The 18,738-nt window shown below is 39.4% G+C and overlaps 1 protein-coding gene across 1 annotated transcript; it reads right to left on the minus strand.

Annotated features, from left to right (window-relative positions):
* Positions 1-5,519: 5,519 nt before the first annotated feature.
* Positions 5,520-17,893, minus strand: rab40c (RAB40c, member RAS oncogene family). Its single transcript, XM_088340208.1, has 7 exons — positions 17,617-17,893; positions 15,511-15,672; positions 10,773-10,833; positions 9,766-9,826; positions 9,608-9,685; positions 7,434-7,656; positions 5,520-6,560 (listed from the first exon to the last, which is right to left on the minus strand). Exons 2-7 carry the CDS (start codon positions 15,650-15,652, stop codon positions 6,286-6,288), a joined length of 840 nt encoding a protein of 279 aa, XP_088196334.1. The 5' UTR covers positions 15,653-15,672; positions 17,617-17,893; the 3' UTR covers positions 5,520-6,285.
* Positions 17,894-18,738: the final 845 nt, after the last annotated feature.

Below are 18,738 nucleotides of genomic sequence, written 5' to 3' on the forward strand. Positions count from 1 at the left end.
TTTCACAGTGCCGTTCACTGCTGTTATCTCATTTTTTGAGTATTGCGCTTCGAACGAATGTTATTGTTAATATAATTCCAAAGAGTATTTTCTGGTTTGTATACAGTTGATCTTGACGTTTTCTTGTTCATACAACTAAAACGTGTACCTGCTTTGTCGCGCAACCAACACCAGAGAGCAGTGAGTCCTCATTCTCACATTGCCTTCTGAGGCTGGGGTGTTCGGGCTTTTTGGGAAGTGGGACAGATTTGGCAAACTGAAAGTGGATTATTATTCAGCCTGGCACTCTTTTTTTAATAAATTCACCCTCCGTGAAAAGTTTGGAGTGGTTTTAGATCTGCTTTGCGAGTCTGTAACTCACCTTTGTCGCATTTTCTTCTGACTCGTAGGATCTCGTGAAAAGCGATGCTGTGTGTTAATACAGCTTCCAGTTGCTCCACCTTTTCACTGCGTTCGTTTCCATTTGGCTTGTCGTATTCAGCAAGTTTCGTCTGGCAGAACCTCTTTATTACATTCTTAAATGAAACAGCAACACTTTGAATACGGTAAGAAGACAAACAATCATTTTTAGGCAGACAGTTTGAAATTTCAATGAACAAATATCTCAGTTTCTACTTGTCCTGGAAGCGGCAGTCCTCTTTGTCAACTCTGTCTTTTTTTTTTTAATTGTTTTTGTTAAAAGTCATGTCGGAAATGGGGTAGGCTAAAATTCTCACAGAAAGCCAAGAGCAACGAAGCCGAAGGGCTACTGCCAACATCTGATAAAAGTGTGATCACAGGCTGTAACAAACTCCCAGGCCAGACTTTGGACGTGCCTGGTCTAAGGCATCGGTTTTTAACTGATTTCAGGGCCCACCATTCCCCTTTAATGTCAAGCTACAACCCAAATAAAGTAAAAAAATCTAATACTTAAATGTATCCAATGGAAGTAGTGTGCCGTCTACAGCACAGATAGTAAAACATATTCACTTTTGTCAAACAAAATCACCAGGAAAACCAAAACTATTTTATAGACACTCACATATAAGCCTATATCATATTTAAGCGACCCTGTAAAATTGCTTTAAACTATCACAATATTAAAATAAATTCTTAATAACCCTAACATAATTTATGTAGTTCATAAAGATTATTTAATGGTAAAAAGCTTAAAACCGAACATTTGAAGCCATTCAATGTATCTTCCAGCAGAGCTTCAATAGCAGACACTTTGTGTTTCACAACTATTTATTTCTTCAGTTTGATCAGTTATCCACGTTTTGACTTTTCCTTTCCCCAAATCATTAAGTTTCTTAGGCAGAAAATAGAAACAAAACCATGAAGCTGATTAACTGAACAGTTATAAGAGATCGATCAAGACATTTTTGTCATCTACTGGTAAAGAGTCTTAATTTACACTCCTTTTTTCTTCTTAGCATTATTTGGCAAAGGCCCACCAGTTGAGAAACAGTGGTCTGTGGGATAACTATATTGGACATGCTTTCTCACGCCTCATCTTTTAATGTTTATGATACTGCATGAAGAGGTTTTATGACAAATAATGTTCCACATACAGATTAATACATTCAATCATTTATTTGTGAAAGTCTCTTAAAACCCTCACAGCCTTGAAACTGTACAATCAATAATTTAAAAATAAAAGGAAAATGTTTCCACTTATTTCTTGCGCGCACACACACACACAGCATTTTTCACTCTCCCAATCCCATACCCTCAAATAGATTTTAAAAATGTTTAGTTCATTTTACAACACGGTTCCTTAACGCAAAAGCAACATGCCGACTAGGAGGTCCAGATCTGTCCTGAAAGGGTCCTATGCAGTCCCTTTTATAAATCATATAAAATCTCCCAAAGAAGTCGTGCGTACACAAAAAGATCAAACAAAACAAAATACACTTTAGTTGATTAGTCAGCGACAACACAGTTTTTACCCCCTATTTTTACATATCAAAAAAGAAAACCCCTTCAGGAATTCTTGTCATCGACATTGGCACCAATTTGAAAAACCTTAATTGGCACAAAATCAGTTGTTCCTTTTGCTTACACATCACCTAAAGTCAAAAGTCCATCAAAATAGTCAACATAAAGTGGTTGTTTGATGTCACAGAAGAAGAACATATCTGTAAATATCTGAAGAGGTTTTTCTCTCATGTTGTGCATGAACTGCTTATCCCGTTTTCAGAGCGCCATGAGTGGAAAAGTGGTAGCAGGGTCTGGCAGGAAGGAAGGAAACACATTCCCCACAACAGGAGTGTCGCTTTAAATACAAAAATCCACCACACGCCTAACACTTGTGCCAGGAACATTCTTAGGCAGCTCCATCAAGGCAAGAGTAGGGGCGGCCTCCCCCCCAAAAAAGATAGTTATCGGTCATATTTGTTCCAAAATTGACATGCTTCTACACACAAGACACTGGGATGTTTCTTTTCAAGATTTGATTGGTGGGAAATTAAACAAAAAGGAAAGAGGAAAATTAATTTAAGCACTATTTCCTTATTCATGCTATTAACTATTGTCTTAGTATTAAGTTGATAATTTTGCAAAATAATTCAAAGGTACTTTTCCCCTAAAACAACTGCTTGTTAGCAAGGAACTGTGTTTTAAATGAGTTGTAGTTATAATTTAGACCAAAAATTTCAACACTCTATGAGCACACCAAGAGAATCTTTGCAACATGGCAGTAACCAAATTAAATAAGAAAATCCTTGTTTAGAAAGGCTTGTTTGTAGTGAGGGATGTAGCAGAAATTAAAATGCATTTACATCTGTATTTTAAACCAAAACACAAGGTTAAAATCAACACATTTTGTAAATTTAAAACACCTAATTTGATTGTGTGGGTCATAAAAATGATTTGTCTCTTAGGCCTTAAGTTGGAAATGTGGTACAAATGTTCTTTTGGCGCTGCGGTTTCCGAAACTGAAAAAAAGATAGATCTGTTTTACACAGAACAAAGATAGGCAGCAAAAGAGTGAGAAAGCTTCAGAAAGAGCCAGATGAAAGCATGTTGAATGAAGTCTGGATCACATTGATGATGAAGAAGCCCTCGTGAGATCCAAGGAGCAAATATCACAAGATTCAGGGGTGCAATTAAAATATTATGCCATCTTCTCTTTTCACCATACAAATATATGTACAATATGGTGGACAATATACTCGATACGTATGGTGAACCAATTAATGGAACACTTCATAAGAGCTCCCTGAATACAATGTGGGATCTCAGGAGATTCGGACAGGTAGACTAAACTGATTTTTCAACAAATACTGATAAATTGCCAAATATTCATTCATTAAAACATTGACCAATATTGATAACTATCCGTTTAAATACTGTTTATTCAAAAAAAATGCCCAGGGCCTCTTAACAGTAAGTCTTCTGATTTGTCTGCTCGATCAAGAAAGCAGATTTTATTTTTTTACCTTCGTGTTGGGAGAAAAAAATATACCCATCACATGTACTATGAAATTCAGATATCCACATTTTTTGTCAACCTTCTTTCATATTGTATAGATTAAAACGGTAATGTGTGAAGCACATTGTAGAGCGCTTTGGGAGGTTTATAGTGACTTGAAAAGTGCTCTATAAATACAGACCACTCAATTCGGTAAATACATATATCGACTGTATTACCTTTACAGTAAGTTTAAATTCATATATGAAGTCAATTCATTGATTAATTTAGATTATTTACAATTTATTAAACATATTTACTATGGGGCTTTGCTGACTCTTCATGGTTCCTTAACACAAATATGCTATAAAATAGTGGCAAGGCACTACTTTACCCTACATTATATCCCTCATTTCACTTCAACATAGTTCCTTGGGAACAATATGGCACACCATAAGGCTGAATTAAATATGCATTGCTTTGGCCTAAGCAAAAAAAACAACGTTTCAGATTTTTAAGCAAATATAAGGGCCAGTGGTGAAAAATAAGAAAATAAAGTCCCAAATACACTTATTGATTTACAAGTGATAAATATGTGGGAAGTGGAAATATAGAACCATTATTGGACAATACACTAAACTAAAAGCAAAACTACAATGAAGTGTAATTATGCATTAATAGCGGTCTAATTAGGAGCATGCCAGAATCATACGCCCTTATTAACAGATGACTCAATTGTGAAATAATTACAATATTAAACACAGGAGTTTAACAAACTTTATCTTGCAATTAGCAATAAGGAATAAAATATGCATGTGAATTTGGGAATTATACTGCAGTACTCCCAAACAAGTACTTTTATCTTTTTTCATGAACATTTGAATGAACTCAGGTCAGGATTTTTGTGCCACAAATATGTCATAAGATTTACTGTTTTTATTATTTTTTGCTTTGGCCTGTTTTGCGATTATTTCCTTTACACTGCAAGTCACAAATTGGTCTCGTCGATCTTCCTGATCTTCTTCGTAAAATGCATTGTGGAATAAATGGCTAATTTAGAGACGACAGGTTGGTCACTTTTAAGTATTGATTGTGGGATATGTTGAGGGCAACATACACAACCAAAACGTCACAGGACTACATAGTCATTTAGTCACATTTGAAATGAAGCAGGATGACAGCTAAATGCAACGTTGCCTAGCAGGAATTTCCAGGGGATACATTAAAGCTTCATGGCTGACAGTTTTCTCGCAGGGATTATTTCCAGTGCTCCAGTCTTAAAATAGAGCACAAGATGAGTGGAATAAGTGTCAATTAATTTCGGCGTGCCTTCTCAAAAAAAAATAGTCCCGGTTTAATATGGGAAATTGTTAATCTTGTGATTAGCAGGACAACAGTATGTACACATTACAGGGTACTGTAATTGGATTTATGCAATATTAATATCTGACAATCACATTTTGCATTACGCAGGCTAACACGCTAATCTGATTGGCTCTTGTGACATCCGAAATTGGGGAAAAAAAGGGGGGGTTTGGGGACCCACAATAAAAAAATAATATGGCAAGATGCATCTTCGTGCAACATATCTGGAATTCATCAAACACAGTCTGTAACTATAAAATAAAAATAAAGAACTTGTCTGCTCCCAAATGAGATAATTTTAGCAGAATTAGGAGAAAGAAGGAATCGACTTAATGTGCCATGTGGAACGAACCGTAAGCAGGTGTTGGCATCTGAAACAGGGCTTTAGTGCAAGTAGAAGCAGTTATAGTCAAAGTGAAGGGAAAGCATTAAAGTCCTTCATTTTAGTGAAAATAAAAACATTTCTGAGGGGTCACTTTTCACACTGCCCCCTTAGTCATGATAGACTCAGCAGTGATGCACAGACCGGAGCAAAAAAGGAAGCTTGCTGCCGCCTATCATTTCAATTTTAGTTAATGAGTTTGCAAGTCACAGGTCAAGACCAAGTCGTCACTAATTGTAGCTCCAATCACAAGACCAAGGCCAGCGCAATGAAACTTTCGGGAGTGTGAGGAGTGGATGAGGAAAATGTGCATATGTTAACAGAAAAGTAAGTGAGAATGTGTCTGACAAACGTGAATGTGCAAGATAAATTGTGTGTCTGTTTGTGTGAGAGATGTGTCAAGTTTGTGGTCATGTGTGTTTGAGTAGTTTATAACTGTAAATCGCTAAACTTGTGTCAATTAATGTGCATTAGTGTATGAGATTGTGTGGAGTGTTTGCGAAAAGCCAGTGTCTGTAAGGTGTGGTAGTGTTTTAAGAATGTATGAACACATGAGGTATACATGAGTGAATATGTAAAGACTACACGAGCATGTTGGAAACTATGACAGGTGTGTGAGGGGTTTTAAGCGGGCAGAGTGTTAATTATAGACATTATGGATGCGCTAGGAGTGTGATGGGAGGAAGAAAAAATAATCCACGAGTGTGTGTGTGCGACTTTGTATGTTTAAGGTCCAACATATATTTGAGATAGTTATATTTCAGAGTGTGCGTCAGGAATTTGAAGAGAAAGTCATGAAAGAAAGTGCTTGTATCTGTGTGTTTCTGTGCAAGCACAAGAGTTGACTCATGGCAAGAAGAGCTTTTCTGAGTGTGCTTGTGAGCGAGGCCATTTTAAATGTACAACTTGTAGCTTATTGGGCTTCAGAAAGCAGAGAAGAACACGCTCAGCCACTTAGTGAGCGTCTGTACAGGCAGAGTTTGTTTGTCTCTTACGTGACTCTTTGAGGGTCATGGCGAAACACTGCAAAATGTCCGACTCATTCTCTCTGGATGACGCCACCCTCTGTGCCAAAAGGTCAGTGACCTGGCTCCTCGCCACCATTCCGCTCACCGTTGTGGAGGAGCAGAGGGAAAGTGACGTGTTATGAGATCTTGCAGTTGCTGCGCGTGCAGTTCTGCGGGGGGCTCTGTGGGGGTCGGATGGACTTTGAGCGCTTGAGGCTGTTGCCCTTGGAGCCGCCGGACGGGTTGGCCAGAGAGTACGAGCGACCATGCATCATGACGGCGTTCATGCCGTTGGCCATGGAGAAGGACTTGAGGTGCGACTTGATGGCCACAGGCAGCGGCAGCTTGTCAATAAGGTGGACTGGCGTGCAGGACACGATGGCCCGGCAGCACAGGTCCTGCAGGCTGAAGACTGCATAGCAGAACAAAACAAATGCTAGTATTGGAAAAAAAAAAAAAAACACTGTCGACTGAAATAAAAAGATATTCCCCAAAAAGTTTTTTTTTTTTTTTTATTAGGCACAAACTGTGAAGTGTTCCTCCCCACAATTAGTAAAATACATTGCGAAATACTCAACATGCCGGGGACTCAAGAAATTCAGTCTCAAAGTTGAACCATCTGGCTTGGTTGCTGTAGAGCTGTGACGTCATTGATAGAACCCCACTTTTAAAATTGTGAATCCCATTAACACAACATGTGGGGGTCGCGGCGAAACTAACAATGATTGGAGTGAACAGCAATTGCATAGCACTCATTTCTGCTTTGAGGTAGGCGATTGTAGCTTAAAGTTTGTGTTTTTCGTTGCTGTCATAATTTTGTCTGGTTAGCTCCCCGATAGTGTTGGGGCTGCGGAAGGCATTCCTGTTTTGTTTGCTTCAGGTTGGCTGCCCACCGAGTATTGTTTGTATTGCTAGGCTGGTGTTAGTGAAGGTTTTGCTGCGTCCCCTGGTTTGTTCCCAACAGGTTTTAAATTTGTTGCCGTTAGTTTCTGTTTATCCTGGCTGCTCACTAGGTGTTTTTAGGTCGGCCAGCCTCGCGTTACTCCGCCAAAGTTTTTCCTTCAATGACATCACAGCTCAGGACTGAAAAAAAGACATGCCGTCTTCAAAATTAATTAACTCATAAAATAATTGGAATATACCAATGAAATATATATTGATTTTATGCAAAAACCCTGTATCATTTCCTCACATTTCGCATGTTTAAGAATTTCAGATTACCTTTAAAAAACATTTCTGAATCTTGTTGCAATGTGAGCAAAACGCCAGGTTACTTGGTACTTACCTCGGTTAGGCTTCCAGAATTTCTCCATGCCATGACGCATGAGCACGATGCGCGACAGCTCCGTGAAGGATTCAATGACGTTGAAGTTACACAGCGGGCTCACCTCGAAGAAGGTCATGCAGTTCTTTTCGGCGTAAGCCCTTGCCTGCTCGGTGGGCACCTGACGCTTGAAAGCCAGGTGCAAACGATTCCCTACCAGGATGCGGGGAACGCCCGGCGCATGCTGCCCACAAGAGAGAGCATTAAAGAGCACTTTGTACCTTCTGCCTTGAAATGAGAAAAATATTTTTCGTTTAAAAGATAGTAATTGAATCATGGTTACTATGTTCCATAAACCACTACGGTTGTAGGGGCACCATTTCCTGTGGGGTGTCTTGCGCAAGTACAGCCTGGTGGCTCTCTTCCCTCTCCAGGTCAACACATGTTTTTACACGGTCACAAATTGGGGACCTTTTGCATTTTAGGCAAATGGGCAAGAACTGCACTACAGAAACATGAATTTGAAAAAATAAATAAATTTCAATGGAATGTAAAAAAAAAAGTATCTCTCTCTATATTATATATTATATATACAGTGCATCCGGAAAGTATTCACAGCGCTTCACTTTTTCCACATTTTGTTATGTTACAGCCTCATTCCAAATTGTATTAATTTAATCTCTTATCTCAAAATTCTACACAAAATACTCCATCATGACAATGTGAAAACGTTTTTTTTTTTTTAATTTATTAAAAATAGAAAACTAAGAAATCACATTTACATAAGTATTCACAGCCTTTGCCATGAAGCTCAAAATTGAGCTCAGGTGCATCTGTTTTCCACTGATCATCCTTGAGATCTTTCTACAGCTTAATTGGAGTCCACCTACAGTAAATTCAGTTGATTGGACATGATTTGGAAAGGCACACACTTGACTATATAAGGTCCCACGGTTGAGTGTGCATGTCAGAGCACAAACACCAAGCATGAAGTCAAAAGAACTGTCTGTAGACCTGCGAGACAGGATTGTCTTGAGGCACAAATCTAGGGAAGGATTCAGAAAAAAACCTGCAGCTTTGAAGGTCCCAAATGAGCACAGTGGCCTCCATTATTCGTAAATGGAAGACATTTGGAACCACCAGGACTCTTCCGAGAGCTGGCCGGCCTTCTAAACTGAGCGATCGGGGAAGAAGGGCCTTAATCAGGGAGGTGACCAAGAACCCGATGGTCACTCTGTCAGAGCTCCAGCGTTCCTCTGTGGAGAGAGGAGAGCCTTCTAGAAGGACAACCATCTCTGCAGCAATCCACCAATCAGGCCTGTATGGTAGCGTGGCCAGACGAAAGCCACTCCTTAGTAAAAAGAACATGGGAGCCCGTCTGGAATTTGCCAAAAAGCACCTGAATGACTCTCAGACCATGAGAAACAAAATTCTCTGGTCTGATGAGACAAAGATTGAACTCTTTGGTGTGAATGCCAGGCGCCATGTTTGGAGGAAACCAGGCAACGCTCATCACCAGGCCAATACCATCGCTACAGTGAAGCATGGTGGTGGCAGCATCATGCTGTGGGGATGTTTTTCAGCAGCAGGAACTGGCAGACTAGTCAGGATAGAAGGAAAAATGAATGCAGCAATATATAGAGATATCCTGGATGAAAACCTGCTCCAGAGCGCTCTTGACCTCAGGCTGGGGCGAAGGTTCATTTTTCAGCAGGACAATGACCCAGAGCACACAGCCAAGATCTCAAAAGATTGGCTTCAGAACCACTCCGTGAATGTCCTGGAGTGGCCCAGCCACATTTCTTTGAATAATTATCAGTATAAAAGAACCCTGTCCACAACTTCAGTCCGTTACATTCCAAACTCCACTATGTACAAGACCAAAGACCTATTGAAGGACACCAGATGCAAAACTGGACACCTGCACCAGGCTGGGATGACGGAACTTACAAGTGATGCAGTGCGTTTTGTACCGTGTGAAAATAAACAACTCTCAACTTTCTTCAAGAAATCATGTTCCCCCTCCCCCTTTGTGAGCTTTTTTTAAAAATTGTATCTGGTTTCAGGATTGTCATGCATGTGGCAGAAGGCTAATTGACTCTCAACTAGTCAAAGGGTTCCCTCACAATTTGCCTTAAGTCAAGCATTTAATTACCAGGTGGTTAAACCGATAAAGTGCCATGGTAATCACTAACCTCATCAATCTCCCGAATCCACCTGTCGATGCCGTCAAAGGACCAACGGTTGGTGATGTCGTAAACCAGGAGGATGCCCTGCGTGCGAGGTGGAAGAACGTGAAAAAGTGACAAAGGACAAATGTTTGCAACAAAGTTCTTTGTGCCAGACGCCTCACCTGAGCGCCGCGGGAGTATGAGCGGAAAATTGTGCAGAAACGTCCCTGTCCTGACGTATCCCTAAGGATGAGAAGAAAGGGAAGAATTCAGGACAACAGATGAAAACATGAAAAAGCAATGTATCATGCTAATGCAGGTGGTTGATCTGAGGGCCTATTTATAGGACAAGCGGGAAGCAAGTGCATGGAAAGTCATTATTTCCGACACTACACAGATAAATGTAACTAACACAGAAACAGTAAGACAGTGGTATGAAGGTTTCAACATAAAATTCTAACTTTTTACGGTTATGCAATCTAGATCTGAGCGCTCATTTCTGCTTGGAGGTAGGCGATTGAAGAGATTGACAGTTCCTAGACCACCCAGGGCGTTTTGCAGCTAGCTCTCGTAGGTGACACACAAAGCCACTCGATTATAGAAAAATATTACGGTGCTATAGTAAAATAAGTGCAATTAAAAAAATAAAACATCAGGGTGACAATGAACGGATTGGCTGCCACAAATGTCCATTATTATTATTTTTTTTAAATTCTGTTAGGATCCTATTGATTCCGCATAAACTACAAAGTTTGATCTGGTCGTAAAATCAGAGTGTGCTAAACTGATGTCCGGGGGAACACATCTCGCAGGAAAGCATAACCTGTATTTTCACAATCTGAGTTTGATTAAGATTGAGTCATTAAACTAAGGAAATTGTGTGAAAGCAAAAATACAACTGAAAAGGGAAGAGTGATGCAGTGTATGGATGAACGATTCTGCAGGAACCAGCCAGCTTGGCTTCTCTACTTGCCACAATTTTGGTTTGACACTCACACAAAACAAGACACAAAAAGCAATAACAGCACAAGTGCTGACAAAACCGTTTCACTCAGGCAATTTGAGCTACTGGTCACGATTGTGTGAGGGTGCCCATATCGGATGCTCTAAATGTTAGCTGGCTTTCTTCTGCATTGGAATAGCTCTGATTCAGCTTAGCCGAGTAAGAGAATTGGAGGTATGTACTCACCAAAGCTCCAACTTCACCCTTCTGCCATCTAGAAGAATTGTGGTGGTCTTATAGTCAATGCCTGAATGGAGAAAAAGAATGGTCATGTAAACTCACGCAGAATGCTATTATGTTGATAATTTCCTACAGCATAGTGTGGGATATATTAGACACTTGACAGATGATTATTGGGCGTTTATGGGCAGTTGTCCTTCATTACCTTGTCCTTTTTTTTTCGAACAAGATTTCAATTGTTCAGCAAAATTGCACATTTAACTGCCATAACGCAAAACCTGCTTGACGACAGCGCACGCTGCATGTCTGAACACGTTTCTCTGTTGGGTTCTCTCAACTGGTTCCTGTCTTTTTTTTTTTTTTTGCACAAAAAAAGACCTGAGGCCAAACACCTGAATTGCAGGTTGATGATCGTTTTGTTTTACCACTTTTAACTCGGTTTTATTCTGAGCCAGCATAGCCAACCAGTACCACTTCTAGTGTCAACAAAATGTCCATTAAAAGCTCCTCCTATACAATTAAATTAATCTGGCATAATTATTACAAATGGATATAAATCACATGTGCGGCACAGAGAATAAGTGTTTAGCGCGCATCCCCATGGTGCAAAGGATCGGGGTTCAAATCCAGCTACCGCAACCTCCTCGTGTGGAGTTTGCATGTTCTCTCCCTGCATCAGTTTTCTCGCACATTTTGAAAAACTTGCATGTCAGGTTAATTGGCTGGTCCAAATTGTCCCTAGGTGTGAATGAGCAAGTGAGTTATCTTTCTTTGTGTGCCCTTGGACTGGCTGGCAACCAGTGTCCCTTCCCCACAGATAGCTGGGATGGGCTCCAGCACCCCCGCAACCCTAATGAAGATAAGCGGTGCAGATAATGGATATTTTGGAACCAAATAAATTTGGAAAGACATTATACTACATATAGTTTTTTGTAGTTTATGATGTAAAAAATCTGCAAACCTTTTGTGACAGTGCTAGAATAGTGTAGAAGCGGGGACAGCAGAAAATCCGTAATTTCCTGAAGCTAAGTGTTGCAGTTTCAACATTCATTTTGTTGTATATTGATAAAATTTCTAGTTTATTAAAGTTTGAGTAAAATAAAATGGAAATGCTAAAGGGACAAGAAGTAAAATAATTATTATTAAGATTGTTTTATGTACTACTTAGGTAGGAGCTGATTCAAGTCAAGTCAAATTTATTTATATAGCCCTTAATCACAAAAATGTCTCAAAGGACTGCACAGGATTACAGTTACAAAATTACCTGATCTTAAACCAGCATGAAGGTTAATGCTAAGGTAAAAGTATATGAAAATGTTTTTAGATTGACATTTTCACAAAAGTTTTGATTTTGGATAGATTGCTCATTCTCATAAAGGGCAGAATGAAAATAGTCCATTCAAACGGTAGTTGGAGTTTTGTTATGAGACAAAACAGTATGATTTTATTTACAGCCATATAGCTTATTCCCAAATTAAATCAGCCATAAAGGTTTTTAGATTAAAAAAAGGAACTGCTGGAGTTGCACATTTCAACAAAATGAGATTGAGCATAGGCAATTTAGCAGCTGCTTACTAACATGACCAACATCCTGAGATCTTTCAAGCTAAAGTGCAGAGCTAAATGTATTGCAGAGCTGGGGAGTGCTCACTTCCTGGGATAATCGATTGCTCTTTTGATCTTTACACTTGATGCTTCTATTCTAGGAGACAACAATGAACACGTGCAGGAAGTACCACTTCCACAGCATCTGAAAATCTAGCATTGTGTGTAAACAACATATTGTGACCATAAATATGACTTCTGACAATTGGATAGTTATGTAGGGCCAGAACCTACAGTACAATGTTTGAATTCAAGAATGTCAGTGACTCATTGAATTATTACATTGAGAGATGGGCAATGGAAATCAACCGGACACAAAAGGAACATCTACACATAACGTCTACATTAACTGCACAGACACACTAGGACACTCCTTGCTTAAAACAAGAGCCAGAGCACAATTTACCACCATCACACACTTCTGCTTCTTGTGTCCTATTTTCTGTCACCTTAAGTATTTACAAACAAAGTGATCACAGTGTTTATAAGCCATATCGATGAAGGAATAAAATCAAAACAAATACTTAACACAGAGTGATATTCAACCTGGAGGAGCAGTACAGATTACTCATAACATACTAACACAGTGCACCTAGCCGTCAAGAATCGTTAAATTCTTATGTTACAGAATTTGCAGTTGATGCACATATTTACTGTTCTACTACGGTTAATAAGCCTGTTCTTGGTTTAGAAAAGAATAGAATATTCCTTTATTGTCATTGTTACAACATGGGTTGAATATATTGTGTCAACTAAATTGGACGTGGCACTCCAGGTCCACATTTTACAGCGAGGATAAAGAAAACAAAGAGATAAAGGAACAAAGAAGATGTTTGTACTGTCCTTGTTGCATAGGCTTCGTTTTCCTCCTGAGGAGGGTGTATGAGGGGGTGAGGGACAGACATGGCCGGATCCATCTAGATGTTTGATCTTACTGTACACACGGTCCAGTGTTTTTTCCCTAATTGCTCAGTCCACGTATTGAATGGATTACAGTGATGAAAAATGTTTATTTGGTTTTAATTTATTTGGATTGTCCCTAAAAAATAGACAAGAGGTTTGTTTATGTATTTATTAAAGATCGACTGATATGGGTTTTTCAGGGCCGATACGATTACTAGTATTAAGGAGGCCGATAACTGATATACATTTGTTGCAAAAGCTTGAATTGACTTGGGAAATTTTTAATGATGCAAAAAATAAATTATATATAATAAATTCAAATAAAGCATTAATAGCACAGTGCAAACTTTAACAGGTAGCAAATTAGAATTAACACAACTAACATGAATAATATTTCACTTTCACGTGACTACTAAGTGTGTTGGCTACACAGGGAAATTCATTTAAAACAAGGTCTTAATACCAATTGTGCCCTGGTCACAGGTATCAGTGAACAACTACAAACAATAACATGCATTACAATAAGGATATTATCGCACATGGCTAATATAGTACTGTATATAAAGCCTACTTGTGTGCTACTAGTCTTGGTTGTGAACATTGACGTAACCAGACCGTATTTGGTGAACTCAAGCACCCCAAAAGATTATAGCATTTTAAAAACTATTCCTCAAGAAAGGACAAGACCAGCTAAGTATGATAAAAACGCTAAACAAAAATATATATATATATTTTTAAAAACGTGAACGACACAGCGTTGGAAAAACTACCGTGCTTTGAAATGGTTCCGTCAAGTTGATTCTTAGCACCGCGTTAAGATGAATTCTGCTAATTATGTAATTTTTTCCTCATCAGTTGACGACATTATCATCACATTATGATGGATCATCTATAAACCATTCACTAATCAAAAATTGTATTTGATACGAATTTTTATGATTCTGAATTATTTTTGTAAATAAAACAGTTTGTGTTTGAGAACACGGAGGTCACCTATTCATTCATCAATTTATTACTTATTTAAATGACTGAATTCATATGTTCAATGACTGAAACATTTTTGTATGTGGATGTTGGTGTAAGGGTAAGTGAAATCCCGGCTTGTCCGTGTTACATGTCGAAGTGTCCTTGGGTAAGACATTGAACCCCCAATATGCAGATTAGCGCCTTTCATGGCCGCACAGATCACGGCTGCCATTGGGAAATATGAAGCACAATGTAAAGCGCTTTGGGAAGTCATTGACTTGAAAAGCGCTATATAAATACAGATCATTTCAAATGACACTCTGGGTGCTTAGCACGCCCAATGCTCTAAACCTAAAATTGCCCCGTCGTGAATGTTATAGCGTTAAGCTACATTGGGTCGCCTCCAGTGCCAGTCGCATGAATATCTTAATAAACTCATTATATAGACAACGATCGCTTTATTTTTTTTAATAACACAGATAGATATTTCTTAATAAACACATTATACAGACTACGCTTGTAACACTTGTTCTATCAGAAGTGCAGCGCTGAGAAGCAAAGGAAAACCTGAGTTTGCGTTCACCTGAAGGGTAGTCGGCATTAGGCACAACACCCTTGTTTACTGCTACCGTGTGTGCGTTGCTGCACGTTGACGACATTTACTCAACATTTTAGTCAAGGGTGGTCACAAAGGAGGTGGAGAGAAGAAAATTGCTAATTGCAATTGTGAAAAGTACTCGCGAGAGCCTTAACTTTCGCTCCAGTCTGTGTTTGCAGACAGTGCAAAGTGGGGACTTCTGGCTTCAGCGGCTCCTCACGATTTTTTATCATTTCAGAAGGTGCAGGTTGGGTGGCGTCAAAGACAGAAGATGAAAAAATGGCTTGGGAAGCTGTTGCCGGTGTTGAGCTTGATATCGGCTATATCAGCATCATAAAATCACGATACCAATATCCGTCAAATTCCCAAATGTCTGTGCAGATAATCGGTCGACCACTAGTATTTGTGTCTCTACTCACCAAACACTGCGCCCAATTTGTTCTAGATTTCTATATTAATCTGCAGTATGTTTAATAAAATATGCATTTTTCATCGCACTCGTTATTTTCCAAATAAATGAATGTATTTAATACTAAATTTATGAAAACAAAAAAAAGTCCAATTATTCGACTAAATGTTTAAGCAGTTGGTGACTAGTCGACCAATAAAACTATCGTTAGTTGCATACCTACTTCATATTACATACTGTATAACCACACAAAAGCGACTCACCGCTGCTGTAAGCGTAGGGCGACTCAGCAGAGCCATCCTGCAGGCTGTCAAGGATCTCGCCTTTGCCCACGTCGCTATCACCAACCAGCAGGAACTTGAGCAGGTAGTCGTAGCTTTTCACTGGGCTGCCCTGGCTGCCCATGGCCTCTTCTCACATGAGCCCTGGTGAGCAAATCCATGATGAGAGCATCAGAATGTTAATCGTGGGTGTCATTTGAAAATTAATATATGACTGGGGTAAGCAACCATATATTTTGGGGGAAAGTAAGAAGAATTCAGTTTTGTTAATTAAGAGTGAAGAGAAGACCGTACTGGACAGGACCCTTTACTTTGAGGAGGCGCTGGAAGGAAAGTCTTATTCAGGTTTAATTGTTCTCTTTGCCATCTACCACAGGAAGCCTACCTCAGATCGGAGAAGAGCCTTTGTTTTATTGGACTTCATGCCCTATTTTCTCCGAATCATTTTGTAATATTCCATTAACCTTACTTTACTTTACTTTAATTTGAAAAGCTTTCTCTTGGTTTTGTGCTTCCAAGTGTAAAACCTGCCTTTTGATTCCCCGGGTTTCCACATCATGTACAAACAGCTCTGGAGGTGCATGTGGTAGTGTGGCTCCCTGGCAATTTATTCAAACAAACCACAGTCCAAACGACCTCAACCAATGAGAATGCCAGACCAATTTACTTGTATTCAACAAAAATGGGATTCATACATCTAATCAGTTTTCTAAAGAAAACCATCAAACACACATATGCCCTACATTGTTTTTCATTTCCTATCTATCTACCCTGGTCATATCACTCGAGAGGGGTGACCGACAGCAAGACAAACACAGAAAAACAAAGAATAAAAAAAAAAAAAAAAATTAAAAAGGGAAAAAGTAGCAAAAACCAAGAAAAATTGACCATGGCCAACCCAAATGCCCAAACACCCAAACAAGTTAAGGACCTCGGCATCCAAGTTGGTCATGCTTTCGTCCCTCCAAATGCAACAGGACACAAGATAGTGGCCATGTCACTCTGGTCAGGGTGACACAACACACTCTACTGTTCAACAGCAGGGCCCGACAACTTTCGTTGGTTTACCCCTGCCGCATCATACGGGTGCCCTGCCCATGCCTTAGAACACGTCTAAACATCCCACTATCCTTTTACAACACCTCTCCACTCATTCCTATCAACAAGAGCTCTAGCTTCCACTATATTTAGACCTCTTTCCTGCATTGCACCCATAACACCATCCATCCATGTTAATCACGGCTTTCATTTTCATTTCTGAATAATAATTAGCGAACCACTAGGGCAGCACTACAGAGTCACATGCTCCTCCACAGCCCCGTTAAAAGGCACAAGAAGAAATATAAACTATACTCATGTGAACAAAATGCACTTTATATTTCTTTCACCCAGCCTTTGAGGGTTTAGGTACCCGAAGCAGCAGAATGGCTGAAGACTATGTCAGCTTTTTTTTATGTCAAATACCATTTTCTTAAATATAAATTTTAGGGCGTGTATTTTTCCTTTTGTTTGACTCCATAATGTTTTTTTTAATGACAATCTTACCACTAAATACACTGTCACTTTAAGAACTAAACACATTTTGTCCCAGGTCTTCAAGAATGAACTGGAAAGGCTAAGTTCCAGTAAATTGTTTTAAAGTATACATAAAGCTGACTTGACTAGTAAAAGGTGGCAATAAAGAGCACAATCTGATGAATAAGAGAAGGTTACCGTAAATGGAAAGGTAAAATGACCCGGTTTTGAAAACTAAAGTTATAAAACCAATATATAGTGGGATAGCAGTAGATGAAGTAAAACAGTAAAAATCCATTTTCACTATTAAATGCAAGATAAGAGCTAGCGGGCAATTTTAACAAGTGGACAAACGACAAGCTGAGACTCTCTGCCGCGAAAGCTAGCATGCTAATACGCTAACGTCGCACATTTGACTACTACTAACGTCATTGTGTAGGCGCCGCAAATTTGACTTAAAGCATTTTTATGACAGCCAATGGTCGCATCAGTGTATAGTTGTGTGAACAAGTCAAGGTTTTTCAAAAATATCAAATACACACGTAAAACATCACTAAGCTGATGCCAACTTACCCTGAGCTCCACTCCCAGCGACGTCTGCTGGATTTCGGGCCGTCTCTTCGTCCCCTTGTGCGGATATGATATCTGTAACGTCGCTCCGTCGCATCCAGGGGAGGAAATAATGCCACAAAACGAAAAAAAACACCAACGGGTGTTCTAAACGTCCACTCTGAATCCGTGCGAGTTATCCGTTGTCATTCCGTCACGTTTATCCATTCCCCCAGGCCATTGTGCAAAGAAAGCCGAGGACAGTGAGCGATCTGCGTATGCCTGACAGCTTGCTACTGGGTGACCATCTCCGGCTTTAAGCTCCCGCCTCTTCATTCGTCGGATTGGTCCACGCGCCATTGGTTAGATGATGCTGCCAATCAAACTACTTTGTTAATAACGAGACGCTTTTTATGCGAAAATAACGAAATTGATCAAATATCACCCCCCTAAAAAACACAGGTACAAAAAAAAATAAACAAGGAATATCCATGAACGAGACTTAAACATATTTTATCCCCCTCAAAATAACAAATCTAAGCTACTCACACGCACTCCCACCCTGGTCCCGCCTTCAGATAGGAATGATTGGCTGTTCAGTTCACAATGGATTAAGTGAAACGTTCTTGAAAATAAACGATCTATTTATAAAGAAAATGTGATTAATCGACTGCTTGAAACAACAACAAAAATTAACTTGTATACAAGAGATAAAAATGAAACCACGTTGGGTTTTTTTCTACTTACATAAAGTAAAAGCAGGTGTTTTCCTCTGCTGAATAAGAACCCGCCTCCCCACTTGCATAATTGGGACCTGCGATCACAAAAATAGGAAGGAGAGTGCGGAATTCGTTGAGGAAAACTGCCAGTCAAAATCCATGTCAACAACACGCAGATGGTGCGAGCAAAATACAATTGTTACGTGGACAAAGAAACGCTGTAATCGTGACACAAAAAGCAACAATTTTCCCCTGAGAATATTAGACGTGAAGTTTTAAGCATACTCATTCAGTAATAAACATAAACAGCTGAATTCCAACTCAGTGTGGTAGGCTACTGATCAACGGTACAATTGGAGCGTGGTTACAAACCACAATCAGTGCGAGGCTGCATTCTCTTTCCAACTTTATTCCACATCTTTCTAGA

Source organism: Urocampus carinirostris, chromosome 1 (genome assembly GCF_059441175.1).
Source record: "Urocampus carinirostris isolate Australia breed hairy pipefish chromosome 1, RoL_Ucar_1.0, whole genome shotgun sequence".
In the NCBI taxonomy this organism is placed as follows: domain Eukaryota; kingdom Metazoa; phylum Chordata; class Actinopteri; order Syngnathiformes; family Syngnathidae; genus Urocampus; species Urocampus carinirostris.